General features: G+C 34.1%; 1 protein-coding gene across 3 annotated transcripts; it reads left to right on the top strand.

The window, feature by feature from the left end:
• The first annotated feature begins 2668 nt into the window (after window positions 1-2668).
• LOC105327088 (G-protein coupled receptor 161) lies at window positions 2669-18244 on the top strand. Of its 3 annotated transcripts, none has more exons than XM_011427384.4 (2): window positions 2669-2873; window positions 15007-18244. In XM_011427384.4, exon 2 carries the CDS (start codon window positions 15360-15362, stop codon window positions 16626-16628), a length of 1269 nt encoding a protein of 422 aa, XP_011425686.3. In that variant the 5' UTR covers window positions 2669-2873; window positions 15007-15359; the 3' UTR covers window positions 16629-18244. The 3 variants fall into 3 exon arrangements, with proteins under 3 accessions (XP_011425686.3, XP_065934085.1, XP_011425689.3); XM_066078013.1 differs by lacking the exon at window positions 2669-2873 and adding an exon at window positions 9649-9778; XM_011427387.4 differs by lacking the exon at window positions 2669-2873 and adding an exon at window positions 12284-12451.
• Window positions 18245-18652: the final 408 nt, after the last annotated feature.

The following is an 18652-nucleotide window of genomic DNA, read 5'->3' as shown; positions in this document are numbered from 1 at the left end:
TTTTTTTTTGTGGAGAAGCCCAACAATTTTTATTATGAGATAGGTATCGTTTTAGTTAATATATTACAGATATCTTGTTAACTATTCTCTTTTTTAGAAGTGGACAGGGAATGCATAGCCTACATCCATTGATGTAGGCTATGCCTGTCCACTTCTCAAAAGAGAATACTAATTGTTAACAAGTTTCTGACCTTTGAAAAAAAAAAAAATTAAAATAAACACAATGTTAATATTACTATGTGTACTATTGAAATGATAGGCATTTAAAAAAAAGTCAGCACGTTTTAAAATGCACTCTTTACTAAATTACTTCAGAATATCCCTTGAAATTTGTCATTTTTAAAAAAAATTAAAGTCCTATAAAAAATATGTTTAAGTTCATTCAATGAAAAACATTTATCACATTTTTTAAAGTTTGTCTGGTTTTTATATCGACTGGAACCAAGACTCTGTTGAAATGGCATGACTGAATTTAATACGTGTACGTGTGTGCCCCGTCCCCCGTGTAGGACCCCCCTCCCCCTTTTTTTTTTAGTTATTATTTGTATATATGTAAATACTTCTGCTTTGTCTTATAATTATATGTGTTTCATGTATGTATAATTGTATGTTTTGAAATAATCCTCATATGAGGGATATAAAGTATGAATGAATGGGGAAGTCATATAAAAAAGAATATACTGATCATATAATTTGTTGTAAAATCACCTCATGGAAATTAAAATATACCGTGTTTTTTTTTTTTTAAAGATATTCTATAAAAATATGGTCATCCAGATCGTGCATGATATGGCATTTTTAAGACTGATCGCATCCTACATTAGCCTGAGGTCACTCCAATTATCAGTTTACCGGCTTATAAAACATTTACATGATGCAATATAAAAAGGCCAAAATTGATTAATCTAGATATCCTCTGACCGAAATTGTCAGGCTCGCAGTCTTTGTAATATCCTAAGTTTGAAAACCCTAGCCTCTCTGAAATATTTAGATGAATTTATTTTCACGAATATATACTTGTACATATAGCAATTGGGGAAGAATTTTACTATCTTTTCAAAATGTACTGATGAATATATATCCAATTCAAGGGTTGTATGTTTGCCAATATATTTCACAACAAATCCAAATGTTGTAAAATTTTAAACAGTGTTCAATGTTTTTTGATTTGAACATATTTTATTATGCAAATATACATTTACATAAATGGATTAGGCAGCAGGCAATGCCTATGTAAGCCTTCTCCATGAGGTGCAACGTAATACATATAAAGAATTGTATGATGAAGCATAAATATATATGCATAAAAATATATATTCAGATGGACAAAAAAGTGTTGGCAAAAACCGGTTTGTGGAAAGAGAAAGAGAAAAAAAAAATCAAAACCTTAAATAGTACAATTACAGCATAAGTATACTACTTTTATGTACATGCTTTATATATATATATAGATATAGAAAATAACAGAAAGCCGATTCAAAACTCTACCGGTTTCATTATAATGAAACCGGTAGAGTTTTGAATCGGCTTTCTGTTATTTTTTATTATTTATTACTTGTGTGGATTAACTTTACTCATTTTGGATAATATATATATATATATATATATATATATATACACACACACACACACACACACACACACAAACACACAGAGTTCTGGCTTGAGGAATGGCAAAAGTAAGACCAACATGATTTCTCAAGGGATAAGTGGTTTCAGGTGGGATACAGGGTTCTAAAAGTTTAAGTAAGTAATCTAAACAGTGTTCGATGTCACTAACATACACCAACCTATCAGTATTCGTAAACTATTATATTCTATATTTGAGAGAGTTAGCTCTCTTGTTTAACTTTAATCAATTATCTGCCATCCGTCCTCATGCCTGTGCCAATGATTTTCCTCTATTCCATTGTAGTTTGTACATACTGTGCATAAGTATTCTCTTTACACTGTAATTTCAATTATGAGAATAAAGTTCATTGTCATTATATATCAAATAATTGATTACGAAATATGAACCCCGTGAGCTTAATTAAGAATTTGAGATTTGTCAAGGAACCTGTTTTTCCTATTTCCGTTTCATTTTATATGGATTAATTTTATTATTTATCCTTTACCTGTTTTTCAATTTGTTATTGTTCGTTATCATATTTTAAGTCTTCCCTCTCCGCAAAAAATGCAAAAAAAAAAATAAAAAAAAAATCACAAGTCGATCAGGCTAAGTTCGCGTTATTTTAAATCATTTAAACACTGTCTTCATGGCAACCATATCTGTCTGCCTGTCTGCCTGTCTCTCTCTCTCTCTCTCTCTCTCTCTCTCTCTCTCTCTCTCTCTCTCTCTCTCTCTCTCTCTCTCTCTCTCTCTCTCTCTCTCTCTCTCTGTAGAAATATGCACAAATCGTACTTAAATAGTGACTGATATTTTGTGTGCAATTCCGAATCCTGAAAAAGAAAACAAACTGCATGACGACTGTACATGCGTTGATTTTTTAGTGAATCCATTGCAGATTGGTATCAGATGTTATCGAGGGAAACGTACACCCCTGATGTTGATTAAGCTTAGACAAAACATCAGGGGGCAAAATCAATATTCCCAATCAATGATTTCAACATGCGTGTGTTGTATATTGAATATCTATATGATTATATAACAACCCCTATCTCAATGTGCTGCACTGTTTTTTTTATAGTTACATGGATCTTTAAATCGAGAGAACATACACCCATTTTTCTATGAAAAATCTGCGCCTTCTTAATTTAGCAACAGGATGAGTCAATTTAGGAATCCGTTGCCATGAATAGACGGGAAAGACTAAAAATAGAACAGAGGAACAATGGCTATACACTGATCGAGGCGACTTCATGATAAACAAGTAAGTTCTTTTTCACATCATAACTCCCGAGGTTTAATATTTTCTGTGATATATACTGCCTAGGCTTTGATACTAGAACACAATTTTCACCTTTATTGATTTATCAAAGAGATAATGTTAAATGAAATTTTGTTGTATGCCCCTCCTGTTGATGTCTGAATGGCGGTCGGTGTGGTCAACTTACGGAGTAAAATATGCACCCGACAACGACCGCGATGGTAACTGAATTTTAGAGTATACTTCATGCACCTGTCTTTATGACCAGGCACGTAGCATCGGGGGGAGTGGGGAGGGTAGGCCTCCCCCCTTCTTTTTCTTGCATCAAACATTTTTTTTTTTTTAAATTCACATATGAAAAAGTAAATTAACATGGAGTTGCCCCCTCCCCACCATTTTGGAAGCATATAATGAATGAAGTTATAGGGAAGTTATGCCCCCCCCCTACTCCCACCCCCACACCCCTACTCCCACCCCTACACTGCATGGATTAGGATTTCGTCATGTTTTGAGAAGTTGTCTTTTTTTCTTTTTTTTTTCTTTTGCTTGCCAAGATTTATTGGATGAGCCCCCCCCCCCCACCTCCCCAAACTTTCAAAAACGATGATACAAATGAAAGAATTGTAAATATAAACTCATATACATGTTAGATAGATTATAGTTGAATATGAAACTGTTTAAAAATATGAAAGCTACGTATGCACGCTTATATAGGATTTGAGTTTAGATTTAAAAGTAGAGTGAAAAATAAGCTACATTTATTTTACGTCTATTGTTCCCTATGATGATGTAATAGATAATAGGAAACCAAGTGAAGATCATTAGATTTCATAAGGCAGGAAAAGTTAAATAATCCACTTATAAATGGCTGAAATAAATTAAAAATACACACATCAGGTCCTCCCATAGGAAGTGTAATTGTGTGCTGTTTAATTTATTTTAAGGGTTTGAATTAACGATGTGCGCTTCTCGACAAGGTTTGATAACTCTCTAGATTCAATCATAGAATTCGGCTTTTGGGTGAGACAATGGGGTCAATCATAAAAGTCGTCATATTATCCATTATTTTGAGCTCAATGGTAAAATAAAGAATATCAGTCTCCATTTTTAATTCACGAAAACAAACCAAAAGTCTTTTCACTCATATTTTTTAAATCTATGGATAATGTCTTCAAAATTTCGAGTCAGATCCCGATTTCAAAACAAACTGATTCGAATCTAAGTTGTCGAAAAAGCAAAATTATACATTTTCCCATTTGCAGGCGAAAAATCTGTTGAATTTAATTAATTCAAACTAAATTACAACCAAGCATTATATTTTTTAGGATTGTAATATATAAAATTAAAGTTGTATATCATCTGATTCGGGATAAGTTTAGTTGTGGTCGGATGTAGTTTGATTTAACAAAATCAGCATTATTTTCTAAATTTCGCGATTTTCAATTTCTTTTTTTAAGATTAAAATAATGATACCTGAGTTGGTTATAACTTTCAAGTTTTACAAGGATTTGTTAAGAATTTTGCCGGCGACTCCACCCACTTCACTATTAATTCGTGAGTTTGCTTTATTAGCTTTTGTACTGAACAAGTTTCACTGTAAATCTACCTCAAAGAACTATTCAAACAAGACTGATTTCATCCTTAAGTCATGTGACTTTGTTATACAAAATATTGTCACCACACAGAGTTATAGGATAACATCTATCTCTGCCGGGAGTAAGAGTCATTTGAATGGTGATATAAGAAGCTATTAATATTGAGATCTATAAAAGTGCATTATCATTATACGAATAAACTATCAACTGTGTATTATAAATATACACAGTCTGATTCAGATCGCGGGCTATTGGTGCGCGACATGCAGGATTGATTTTAATCAGACCCTGTACATAATATTGATGTGACATCGCATGCTTTGATGTTTCTGTATGGTAGATTTTGTAACATTAATGATATGGATATAGACATTTAGATAACAGTTACATAGACAGGCAAGAAATAAGCATAAAAATGCTTTCAGCAAAAGTATTGTTTTTTTTAATGATTTTAATATTTTGATATTTACATGTAATTATATTGAGAATTTTTTTTATTACTTTCCTCTTTTACTGTCACATGAATAGAGCTGATATCTAGAAAGTTTCTCTAATTTACATTTTACCAATGAAAATACAATAATTTAACCGGCATATGGTAAAATAGTTCCCGTCAAACTTACTCATGCAGTCTTAATTCCCAATCCTCTAGTTAATAAATGGATTCAAATAATTCAAAAAATTAAAATTATCAGACAAATTTATTTTCTTCATACTTCATCACTCTGTTAATCATGTTTTGAGCAACATGTTTAGTAGCATAATCATAAAATTGTCAAATCGCCATTTTGTGAATCGTTAGCAAGGTTGTGCATTAATTTTGCTTAGGTGATCGTTACCGCCCTATGACCTCTTGATTAAACTCAAGCCAAGCGATGCCTTTCGGTGGTGCTTACAACCTTAAGCTTTTTGTGTAAATGTACATATGATATCTGTGTTTATATAATTGTAATTTTATTTCAAAATTTGGACCCAGAGGGCATACAAGATTACAATTATTAGAAAGAAATTCCGAAATGAGAGATTACACCTACATATAGTCCACACACAAACATGAACAAGTAGCAGCAAGTCAAATGTACACCAGTATGCCGTAACATATTAACAATGTACATACATGTATCTATGAAGTCAGAAAAGTAGCTTACACAAATATGAAGATGATTTCATGATCTGTATTTAAGTATTTCACTAGTCACTTAGATCTCAAAGGACTCCGTTTTTTTTTTAAAAGGATTAATTAAAAATTCATTTAACTTTGTAATTATTGTTCTGTCTTCATTGGACATTAACCAGATATATTTGTTTTTCTTTGTTAATAAAATGAAAGTTTTGTTTAGTATTGAGATAAATTGGAAAAATGAATTTCTTTCTTCTTTATGTAATGGACAATCAGTAAGAAAGTGATTATCATCTTTTTCACAATTTTGGTAAAATGATAAAAATGTCATAGAAAATGTTCATGCATACAAATACCGACCCCTTCCTTGTATACTTCACACAGATTCTTGGATATTTGTAAAGAATAAAGTTGATGACAGAAAAAAGTTGCCGGGACATAGTCCGCTTTCGGGCCAAGTTTTATATAACGTTTTCCGGCCGTCATAAGCGATCGAACACTTCCTCAAAGTCGCTGAGTAGAAAGAATTTCGATATTTAGGTTAAACGCGTATTGAGGCGATTTGACTAATTAGTTTACACCTATTAAACAGAAGCCATCAGAGGTTGGTCCTATTGAATTGGGTAGATCGAATTGAGAGGCAGTGAGTGATGGTGACAATTGATGAGACAGTATTTGACCTCTCTGGGGGACCCTCGCCCGGCCCAGGGGCTTTGTCAAACAACAGACAATGATGAGGAAACTGATTAAAATCATTACTTTTTTGCAGTCACTAATGCTAATACCGTATAGCAGTGGAACGTTTTTTATATATATCTGGAAAAAAAAAATCAAGAGAAGAAAATCATTTAAGATCAAATTATTTTTATTGAACATTTTCTAGATACATAATCCGGCCCTTGTTAGAGTAGCTAGTGATATGACATTCTAAGTTACAAGTGGAAGGACTTGATGAATTATAGCTTATTTAAAAGACCGAGGTGGTAGAATAAATCATTAAGTAAAATTAAGGGCGTGAGCTAAATCAGCAAGTGTTAATCCTTTGTAATCCACACACGCTGTATTTGACAGCAACATTGATTTTGATTGTCTTATATTAATTCTTTATAGCTGTTAATAGCACTTGACATAAAGATTAAAAGGAGAAAATAATTAGGTCGCAGTTTATTTAGTTTTATAGTTTGGGACATTATTCATGTTAAATGAATTGTGCGTGTTTTCATTAGCGGGTCATGTTCAGCTCGTGTTAAAAGTAATTGACCAAAAAAAAAAAAATCAATATTGAAACTCTTTTTATTTTATTTTTAAACAAATTTACAAAAATATATTAACCAATTTGGGTCATATATCAAAATAATCTGTATGGAAGATTCAAAGTCATTTAAATTAATGTCTGTAGTCTCCTCATTTAGGAGGTTTATTAACTTCGTACAAGGTTTAATATTTTTTTTTTATTTTCCTTTTTGAAAAAAAAATTAATAAAACTTTTTCTTTCTAAACTGTTCAAGCTCAAGTTCACTTATTTTCACTCAAAACATATAATGTTACATGAGGTGCAGAAGAATAATATAAAAAAGTATGAGAAAAGCAGGATTTACAAAAGGGAAACAGAAAAAATGTAACAATGAATTTTTCATAGTTGTTACGTAGGATGAACGACCAAATCAAACATTTTTCTAATTAAAGTACACAGTTTCATGAACTTGAACTTGAGGTCACTATGATGCAAATGGTGCATGTATTACCTTGAGTTAATATATTATCTCAGTGGAGTGTTATGAGCTTGCCCACAGTACCCCTATTCTCAACAGTAGAATAAGGTATTAATTTTAGCGTAGCGCAGTGGGTAAGAGGGTTCACTACGGATCTGTAAGTCATTAGTTCGAATCCCTTTGGGAATTTTAAAGAATTTATCGTTTCAAAAAATTTAAGAAGTATTTTTGGTGAAATATTGAGAAGTTTGAAAATTCTAAACCGGTGAAAGTATTTCAATTATAATGTACTTTAATCCACATTAGTATCGACAAATGCCCCATACCACCTTAAAAGTAAATGTTGGTTTTCCTCTGAGTAAGTGGTATTTTTTTTTATTCGGCCTTTGGAGTTATGTGTCATGTTGTGAATTTTGTATTTACCGCCTGGCAGCAAGTACGAATTATACAACATGCCATCATGTTGTAAACTTTGTATTTACTGCCACCGGTAATTTCAAAATTTACATCATCACATATGGGCGTTTTCTCTTCATTTAAAAGATACCACCGTTCATCTTAATATTGTCTCTGCACGTTCCTTTCCTTTGATGTATAGTACACAACGATTTCTTGGCGATTCTTATGCAAGAATATTACAAAAAAAAAGAAGAAAAATGTCAATAGGCTAACGGTTTTATAAATAAGTCTGAAAAAAAAAATCACGGTCATACTTTTGTACGAATTACACAGTTCTGAATATACGTTATATGTTTATGTGTTAACAACAAAATCAAAGCACTTCTATTAAACGAGAGAGAGAGAGAGAGAGAGAGAGAGAGAGAGAGAGAGAGAGAGAGAGAGAGAGAGAGAGAGAGAGAGAGAGAGAGAGAGAGAGAGAGAGAGAGAGAGAGAGAGAGAGAGAGAGAGAGAGAGATTTTCTTCCTCTATCGGTAAAAACTCTGAAAATCTAAAGGTGGCTGAAAACAATTCCTTCGGATCTGAGGGAGCTTAGTACATAGTATATCATTATATATTCTTTCGGACATTTTTGCTGATTCTGCAATTTTTGTCCACTTAAAGCATTGATGCACTCGTCGTAGACTTTCTTAATGGGGTCATCTTGTTTCTGAATCATAAATATACCAAACATTTATTACGAGAATTTAGATCATCGCTACGTTTCCCATCCTTTACCAAATTACAATTTACCCCCAAGGAATTGGGGTGTTCGATCTGAGAGCCGAGTGGTGGGCATCCGTCACCAGGCGCCGCGGTACCGCTGTTTGACAGCTTAATTGAATGGTTCGGCGTAAGGGGAGAGAAGAACAACGACATAGACTGTACCAGTGCGCAGAATCCACGACCTCTGACTTCCTGGCCGCCACTCTTGATTTTCTGTCTGTCAGAAAAACATCGCACTTAGTAAAAAAGCGAAAAAAAAATGAATATCAATGAACCTAATTTAAAAAAAAATCGTGAAAGTCTCATTTATGGAACACAATTCCGCGTGTCAAGGTTGGATCCCTTTGTTTAATCCACAGTATCCGCGTGTCAAGGTTGGATCCCTTTGTTTAATCCACAGTATCCGCGTGTCAAGGTTGGATCCCTTTGTTTAATCCACAGTATCCGCGTGTCAAGGTTGGATCCCTTTGTTTAATCCACAGTATCCGCGCGTATATCCTTCTCTCTTTTTACTTGAAATATGTCCGTATCATTTAGACAAATCATCACGTGCGTGCTCGAAATGTCATGTTACTGTCATTTAAAATTATAAAAGTTAAATCGATTATCAATTTATTGAAAAAGGATAGACTTGAAATAGAATCAGAAAACAAGGATTATGAAATTCCCCGTAGAATTACAATACGTGCATCTTTTCAGTATTTACCAGTGGATAGAATTAACATGGCACTGCATGATCCGGAAAGAAAGGAATATATAATAATATTATAAGTTTTTAAAAAGAATTTTGTTTCCTTAATAAGATGTTGACATAAACGGTATCATATCCCTTTAATAGTCACACATATTGCCTCAGAGAATTTATTTGACAGACTATACGACTGCTTCTATATCGTACCTCACGATTTCTAAACCTGACATGGTAGGCCGGCATGAGAGTCGACGCCTACCGGTCAGTAACAAAACAAAGGGGTTGTAACCGATCTCCCAACTGCCGGAGACCTTGACCTGCTGACATCTGATCTCTGAGAGAGCGATAATCTTTTGTTACACGTGTTGCAGTCGCAGTTTTTTTATATTCTATTTATAAACGTTTCAAATAGTCATTTTTTTGTATCTACAAAAAGGAAATACACATGTTTTCCGGGTAGTATAAATGGAATCACACTTTTAAAAGGAAAAACAAATGTTTCCGTCAGTATAAATAAATCGAAGCTTCAAGTTTTAATTTTGTATCACCTGCTATGTATAATACGGGTCTCTACTGGAATTTTATATTTATATCTTTGTTTTGAAAGGCATGGATGTTTCGGCAAGGTATATATGAAACTTTATATGTCTAAGAGTACATGTATACATTTATATCTGGTGCTTTGTATCCATTTTATATGGAACGCCAAATTAACATATATTCAAATATTTGTACCTATCTTCAAATAATTGTACCTATCTTCAATTCAATTGTACCTATCTTCAATTCAATTGTACCTATCTTCAATTCAATTGTACCTATCTTCAAATTGAATTAGAGATAGGTACAATTCAATTATACCTATCTTTAATTCATTTGAAGATAGGTACAATTGATTTGAAGATAGGTACAAATGCAATGAATTGAAGATAGGTACAATTGAATTAAAGATAGGTACAATTGAATTGAACCTATCTTCAATTACTAAAATATTGGCAATAATGAATACTCCCTGTATAGTACGTCATTTTCGTTACGTCACAATAAAATCGGGATCGGGATAATAAAATAGACAATATGATTTTGTCAACTTTTCGAAAGATTGAGCCTTAAAACAAACAAAAACTCATAATAATTGTTACTGCGTTAATAAATAGAGTGATTATCAACTGAATTATACATTCTTTGATAAAATTATGGAAAAAAATAAAGCCAGTTTTTTTATTTAGGTATATAACGTTAGTGACCCTAACTACGTCACTACCCTAACTCCGTCACTTTTGGGGTATTCGGGTATACATGTTTTTGGCTTACTTATTGATATACATGTATATTTTAATAAGTAAATGATGCCTTTTGCAAATATATTGCACACACACTCGTTTCCCTCCATGTTGAAATGTCTTCAAGGGAGCGTTCATTATTTTCAACAATACACAAAACGAATTGAACCTAGGTATAATTGAATTGTACCTATCTTCAAATCCTTTGTAGATATGTCTGAATTGAACCTATCTTCAAATCAATTGTACCTATCTTTAAATGAATTTTACCTATCTTCAAATGAATTAGAGATAGGTATAATTCAATTGAACCTATCTTTAATTGAATTGAAGATAGGTATAATTCATTTGTACCTAGGTATAAATCATTTGTACCTAGGTATAATTCATTTGTACCTAGGTATAATTCATTTGTACCTAGGTATAATTATTTAGAGATAGGTATAATTATTTACACCTATCTTCAATTCAATTGTACCTATCTTTAATTCAATTGTACCTATCTTCAAATGATTTGAAGATAGGTACAATTAATTGAAGATAGGTACAATTATTTGAAGATAGGTACAAATATTTGAATATATGTTAATTTGGCGTTCCATAATTTTAAGGGGTATACTACGATGGGATATGCATTTATAATGATGTTCTTATACATAATTCTTTATTTTTATTTTGTCGCTCTATATCTGAGTGGATCAAATCATCGGATTTTAATCAGATTGTCCACCTAACTGCTTAACCATGAATTTCAAAAACCTCAGATTTAAAATAAGTGGCTTAGCTAGTTTTAATGTTTGTCAATGTCAAGGTCACTATCTTTATCAACCTGAAGGTTGAAGATTTCCACACACTCCGAATTAGACCATAGATTTGTTGTGTATTTACTCTGTTAATCAATGATCTTTGTTTCAAAGTTTTGAAAACAATGTTTTCTTGAATTTTTTTCTTTATATTCATTTTACTTGAACACTGGAGTGGGTCCGTTAATATCCATGTGCATCATTTTTGGTATTTTTATCCTTATACCAATGAACTATTATCAAGTGATTTTTTTGCAAATGTTTTTCTTCGTAACATTTATTGTAAACTTTAATATTATGTCTTGCGGACGAATTCTTACAAATTGTACTGTAATATGACAACTGAGAGTTACGGCAATTGGATTGGGCGGAGGAATTGTCCGCTCGGTGATTGACGTTATGCAGGTTCACTATCACGTGACCTGGTTGCAATGTTGCTGAGTCGGCTTAAAGTTTTAGATAATTCGTACTAATGAAGCATTCGTAGTCTTCTCCAGGCATCGATCAGTTTGAAGTGTTAGATTTGACAGCAGTGCATATGCTCGGGGAATGCTAAACACTTGGCCCAAAGACCGTACAAGAATGAATGTGGTGTTATAGGCCCAGTGCTTCAGTTTTGCATACATATACACACTTTTACAAAATGTAGACTGCAAGTTGATATTTTTTAAACCGCTATTTTGAAAAAAAAAATAGTATGACGAGTCTTCATCAAAGTTTATATTTAACTTGTTATAAGATGGAGACAGTCTTTTTTGTTTAAGCCCAAGACTCCATTTGAAACACTTTTTTTTTTTTTTAGAATAAAATGACCTTTGGTGGTATTTTTGGAAAGAATTATAAAGATGTGATTTTAACTTTCTGATCTCAACACTACTTAAATATTGTTAGAGATTTTAAACTTGTTCTGAGTGGAATTACCATTTAACAGTTACAACATTTTGTCCACCTTCTGCCCGAGGTTTATCGGATAATCAGGTAATTGACATATAAGCACTATTGACCACTAACACTTATTAATTCTGATCTGCGAGAAACACAAAGCAACATTGTATACTGGGATCATGTTAGGATGTGTAAGTGTTTCTGTACTATATATACCCCCTACACTTCTGGTGGTCTACCGGTATGCTGAGCACTAGTTGAATATACATGTACTTGGCTTCCAGTTCACTTTCACTTTGTTGTGCTTTGATTTGAACCATCTTGAACGGTAAGCTAGTCTTTCTTTGTGTGTAACTGTTTTTGATATGAACTTAATTTATATAGTTATATTGTAGTTATATTGTAAGCACTGTTTAACTTCTGTTGGTCTGCCGGTTGGCTTAGCGCTGGTTGAATATTTCTGGTCTCTTTGTTTATTTGGTATTTGTTGTGCTTTGATTTCAACCATCTTTAATGGAAACGTGGCCTTTAAGTACAATCTACATATCCACTTGTAAAGAATACTAGTATCAATCCCCATATCCCCACCACAAAAACCAGATGCAACATTGTTTCGAAAAAAAAAATTGTGACAGTATTTTATACGGTAAACAGATCACACATTTGGTAACCTCTGTTTTAGAAAACCCAAGGCTGCAATTTGCACACTTTCTTGTCTGAGGCAAAACAAAATCTTCTTTCTTCACAGCCCTCGATTCCCAGATGCCGTGAGCACGTTAAGAGTTTGGAGACAATGCGTGATACCACGTGATACCACGACTCCCAGACCCAGAATACTTTGCAGATATCGCCCTTACTGTGCTCGTGCTTAGAAAAAGGGAAAAAAAACCGGAAGATAATCTGCGGTTTTATGTAGTTATTAAAGCTAACAGAACCGGAAAGATAGACCGCAGCAAGACTGCTATGCTTTGCTTCTACTAGTACATAAACTGGTCAATCACTTGAACCTAGTTTTCCTGTTTTATTACATGAAATATACCTCAAGTGCTGGAGGGGTCCCAGACGCTAGTGAAATAGACCCATTTGTATTCACGTGGTATAAGTGACCCTCATCAACATTCACCATTTCCATTGGAACCAGCCGTGTAAGAGTGTACACTGGCCTGCAATCCTAGAATATATGGGCCGTTGTTGGATTTACTGTGGTTTCATTAATTTTCAAGGGCATTAATTTTCGCGGATAAAGTGAACATCACAGTTTCAAGGATACGTAAATTCGTGGCCAATGACCCTATCAATACAAAATGTTAATAAAAAATTGCACTTCAATGAACATTTAATTTCGTGGATCAACTAAACAACGAAATCCACGAAAATTGGTATTCAACAAATAGTGATGAAACCCCAGTACTTGCTTGAACTATTGGTGCATGTCCGTCCAGTAGACTAGAAATAATAAATATAGAAATGTTCTGACTTGATCCTCAGTTACAAAAGTTACTGCTAATATAACGATAATCAAAGCTGCAAGAACTAGTGATCATTGTCAGAGTTATCAATAACAATTATTTATGTCTCTGTTCTCATTAACAGAAATACAATTGACTGACTCTTATTTTTACACGCCCCAGTTACCTATTGCCAAAGACTTCATATGATCATTATGCCGTAGCTAGCATTAATAAATATCTTGACCGATAATCATTATTTCGTAGCATGCATGAATAAATAACATGACCAAAATTGCAAAAAATGATTTTCAATTTGCAGCTAACAGATTGTGAATAAAAATTGTTGTTTATGAGTAAAACATGCAGTCGTTCTATCATTATTAGATTACACATTGGAGAAGATTTATGGGAACATATACATCGTATTGTATCAAAATTAAATGGATCGCATTCTTTCATTTCGATATTTACTTATATACATAAAAAATGTCTACACCATAATATATCAGTTTCATTATCTCAAGATGATTTTGGGCAGTTTCGGTCAATAAGCATGGATGAATAATTGATAAAAGAAATATTGATAAGATGTAAAGGTAAAAGGCCTCTAACTATAACACCCCCCCCCCCCCCCCCCCCCATTCCTCCAACTGATCTGTAATGATTCCATCGGTCGTCAATATTTGGGTATCGAAAGTACGGAAAAAGTGAGACAAACGATTTATTTTTTTGACTACCCGTTTTTACTTAATCCTATATATAAACCAATTGGTACACACGGACGGTATCATATATTTATAGCACTAGTGAAACCCATCGAACATTTATACATTATGAAATATACACGATTCTGGGTATAAAGGTTAAGCCAAAGCCTAATGTACTAACCTATTGATCAATGAAATAGGGATTATCAGATGTCATCAAAAATAAACGACAGCTTAGGATCGTCTCATGGCGATGGCCAACTTCACTTTACCACACATGCTCACTGTTTCATCGAGATGATGTAGTGCAAACACAGATATATTTAAAGCGAGATGTAAGTTTTCTCAAAAATTAAATTGAGATGATAATTTTGTGAGATGACGAGGCTTCGCAAGATTCTGCCTCTATAAGGTCACACGGATGAGCTGACGGCGCCATTTGATGCCGAAATCAATAAACTTTTAGGTGCTTTGTCATCCAAGTATTCAGCCTTTAACAAAACAGGATAAACCAGATACTATTGTTTTTCTTGTTACAATGTAGATGAATACAATGAATATTAGCTTTAAATTAGATTGGCTGGTTTTGAGTCCTTTTATTTCAATTCTCTTAATTTCATTTTCATGATGTTTATATATATTCGCCTTTCATTTAATCTGATTTTTTTTTATAGAGGTTACATTTTAAAAAATATCTGTTAAATGATTGTTTTTTGTTTCGATAGGAGATTTCGGGAAGAGGAAGTGTTTAAAGCTATTCTATTCCGAGAGGACAGAACAGAGAATGAAACAAAAACGGAGAAAAATTGAATTATTTAACCATCGTTCGCACTGTAATAATCAAAACGAACAGTTAGAAATGAAAGACAATGGCGAGTTTGATTAGCCAAGGTGTCGGGTGAGACAGAAGGGGGAAGGGACGGAGAGCTGTTCGGAATACCGGGACCCAATGATCCAAACGAAGCATTCCCAGGCGATCCGTGATCGGTAGATTTATTGGAAAACTAATCCGCAGTAGAAAGAGCCGTGCTAGGTTCGTCGGCAGCAGTCAAACGGCGGACGACGGGGAGAGCGAACGATGTCAGTGGAAGCCAATTCCTCGCTCACCAAACAGGAAAATGATTCCAAGTTATCCAGGGATCCCACGGACATTTTTAAAATTGCTTCCACAACGACGTTTTTGTTTTTCATTTTCATTGCCAGCATTGCGGGAAATTTGCTAGTGTTCATAGTCTTTTCCAAAAGGCCGGCTTTATTAACGATATCAAATCGATTCATTTTGAATTTATCCGTTTGTAGTTCATTGAACACTTTACTTGTCATGCCGTTTATGTTCGGTTCCTTGATCGCCGAGGACTGGATTTTCGGAGGCATTTGGTGTCAAGTGACAGGGTTTCTGATGAACGCCATTTTCGCCGCCAGTACATTGACCCTGGTCGCGATATCTTTGGACAGGTACTGTGCTGTAGTTACCCCGCTACATTATCAGATGAGGATCACAAAGCGCAGATCTGCTCTGATGATAGCAGCCGTGTGGCTCCTGGCAGTCTTAGTTTCACTGCCCCCACTGTTTGGCTGGAATCGCTTTCGCTACCAGAAGGACAAGGGTACCTGCACGGTGCTCTGGTCCAGCCGAATTAAAGATGAAAGGTACTACACGTATTCGCTAGTCATTCTGACTTTCTTTTTACCGCTGTGTGTTATTTTGTGGGCATATCGTGTCATCTTCAAAGCGGCACAAAACAATAGCGAGAGAACAAGAAGAAACAGTGTGATTCCTAATAACCAGATTGACGACAACTGTTCCACTCAAACCCCGCTTAGGTTTGAGCGGAGACGGAGCAGCACCGCCCCGATCCTCCACCGCCGCTTGAGCACCACGAGCAGTCGAGCGGGTCCACTGCTGTGGCACAGGGACGAGTGGAAAACGGCCATTGCTAGTCTTTTAGTGGTGTCTACTTTCATTATTTGTTGGCTGCCATATTTCATCATCATTATTTTAGAGACAGTTTTAGAAAATTCTCAAGACATTCCACCTGTGCTGGAAACGGTGTCCATTTTGTTGGCCATGATGAGCTGCGCTTGTAATCCATTGGTATACGTGTTCAGGAGCAAGCTTACGCGGCAGGAACTCAAAATATTGATGAAGATACAGAGTCGAGAAAGCATCAACATGTCCTTGTCAAGAAGAGGGAGTGAGTCTGTATTTTCTAGAGAAGGTATTGTGCATCAGAGTAGCACTGAATCGGACACAGTACCATTCGAGAAACCTCTGCATTCATCATCGACTTCAACCACCTTGACCTCACTGGTGTACAATCCGAACGCCGTGACCCAGAGGTCCTGACAAAGGCGCCCCCTGGTGTCTCAATCCTCAGTTTAAATAGGGCGGAGATTCGATGTGTTTTGTGAAGCATTCCATGCCACTCTTCCAAATTGATATTGTTATCAAAATATTATTGTAATATTTGACTGGTTTGTTTAAATATTATTGACGTAATATTTGATTGTTTTGTTTTCCCAGTTTTGATGTCGTATTTCATGTCTTATAATTTCAAAGCATTTTATTGTTATTGACTGTTTGGAATCAAGCGACACCTTGCGACAAGAATTAACCAAGACATCGATGCATTTGGAAGTGGGTTCAACTAAATACCTCATACGTCCTGTATGCTGGCCGACCAGGGTACGGGGCATCTCTAACATCCCATTTTGTCATTGTAATCAACAACTCATTGTTTTCTTCATAATTGTCCGGCGCACCTAAGCTACTGAACCCTCAGCAAGGAACTTACACAGTTTGTCCTTTGTATTTTTCTTTTCAAATATTTATAAAGTTTACAATAAGTCTACTAGGTAAACTTTAGGATTTAGTTTTTGTCAGATGTTTTCAGTATTAAAATCAAAATAATATATATTTATTCGTTTACAAATATTTTTATTTGAAACAAAAAACAAGTTGGTGTCTTTTTTTTATTTCGAATATTTTTTGTTGTTGAAATTTTGTAATGTTGTTGAATGTATTGGATTCGTTATATAGAGATGCAATATTGCACATTATATAATAAGTTTATCGTGGTTATGTGTTGTTACACGTTTGTGTTATGTTGATTTATGTATGTATATATTTATCTGTTTATGTATATTTTAAAATTAATTCAGCATATCACAGCCATAAAATGGTTCTTTTTTTCATGCGGTATCGTATGTATTTAATTATATGAAAAATCCTTTTTAAAGATGAAATATGGTTATATTTTATTAATTGATATTATGTGTTCAATCATTTGACGATGCCATTTGCTCCGTGTTTATTTCCCGCGTCAATCTGTTGTTGTTTGTTTTTGTTGTTTATTCTGTTTGTTGTTAGATGTCCCGGTTAATATTGTTAATAATTATAAATCAGTCTTTACTGGTATTAGCTTGTTGAATTGTCGGCTGGATATTGCCGTCTTTTCCTGTAGTTATATTCACCTATATGTGATGCTGAATAGCTCTTTGGAACATACTTGTTACGCACACGGTCTTGCGTGCCTACAGTAAAACTTACACACAGAAATGTAGCGCATTTTGGTATCACAAATCGATAGGTATCGATTTTTGGTCATTAATTACGTTTGGTATGTAATTTAGAAATGAACGATCATGGATTAGGCGCTGTAATCGGTTTCGTAATTAGATTATGGAGATTAAGAAATTGCAATGAAGGGGTGCGACAGTGGGGTGTTTCCTCAATACTGCTAGTTTTTTTACTGTTATAGTTCTTGAAAAAGATTTTATTAATATAATTGAACATGCTATTATAAGCATCGCAAGACTTAAAAAAAAAAAACAATGGTGAAAAGATGAAAGTGAACTTTGAAGAAGCGGTCTATTGTATGATCCTGTTGAATTATTGTTTGTACGGTACGTTTTGTATCCTTTTAAATATTTGACACAGAATAAATGAATCGATGAACGAGATCCTTGGTTGTTTATTATTCAGCAAAAAAAAAAAAAGGAAAACTGTTTTTAGCAGTGAAAAGCTGTCTCTAAAAATAAAAACATAAAATGATTTAAATGTGTCATGCAAGAGATGTTGTGTGAAGACTGTTTAAGAATGCATGCTTTTACTCCACCGGAGGAAAACCAAGATTTACACTGAGATAATAAAATTGGAGAAAAAACCTCTGATTCTGGTAACAGCTCTATCGCCTCCGGTGCCTACAAGAGAAAGATTTAAAGCAAGGCAAAAGAAGACTTTGATGGTGTCATTACCCTGTGTGTAATTCAAGGAAACTGAGTCGGATCAATATCTGTCGCTATATTTAGCTCTGAAAAATAATTAATCATCATTTACGGGGCAAATCGATTCTAATAGCATCAATAAGT

The sequence above is a fragment of the Magallana gigas genome, chromosome 3 (assembly GCF_963853765.1).
Source record: "Magallana gigas chromosome 3, xbMagGiga1.1, whole genome shotgun sequence".
NCBI lineage: Eukaryota > Metazoa > Mollusca > Bivalvia > Ostreida > Ostreidae > Magallana > Magallana gigas.
Note: the sequence above shows the minus strand (reverse complement) of the source record. Positions and strands in the feature narration are given on the sequence as shown.

Excerpts from the sequence above, each read along its gene's own strand:
- LOC105327088 (XM_011427384.4), top strand. The coding sequence starts at position 15,360 with ATGTCAGTGGAAGCCAATTCCTCGCTCACCAAACAGGAAAATGATTCC.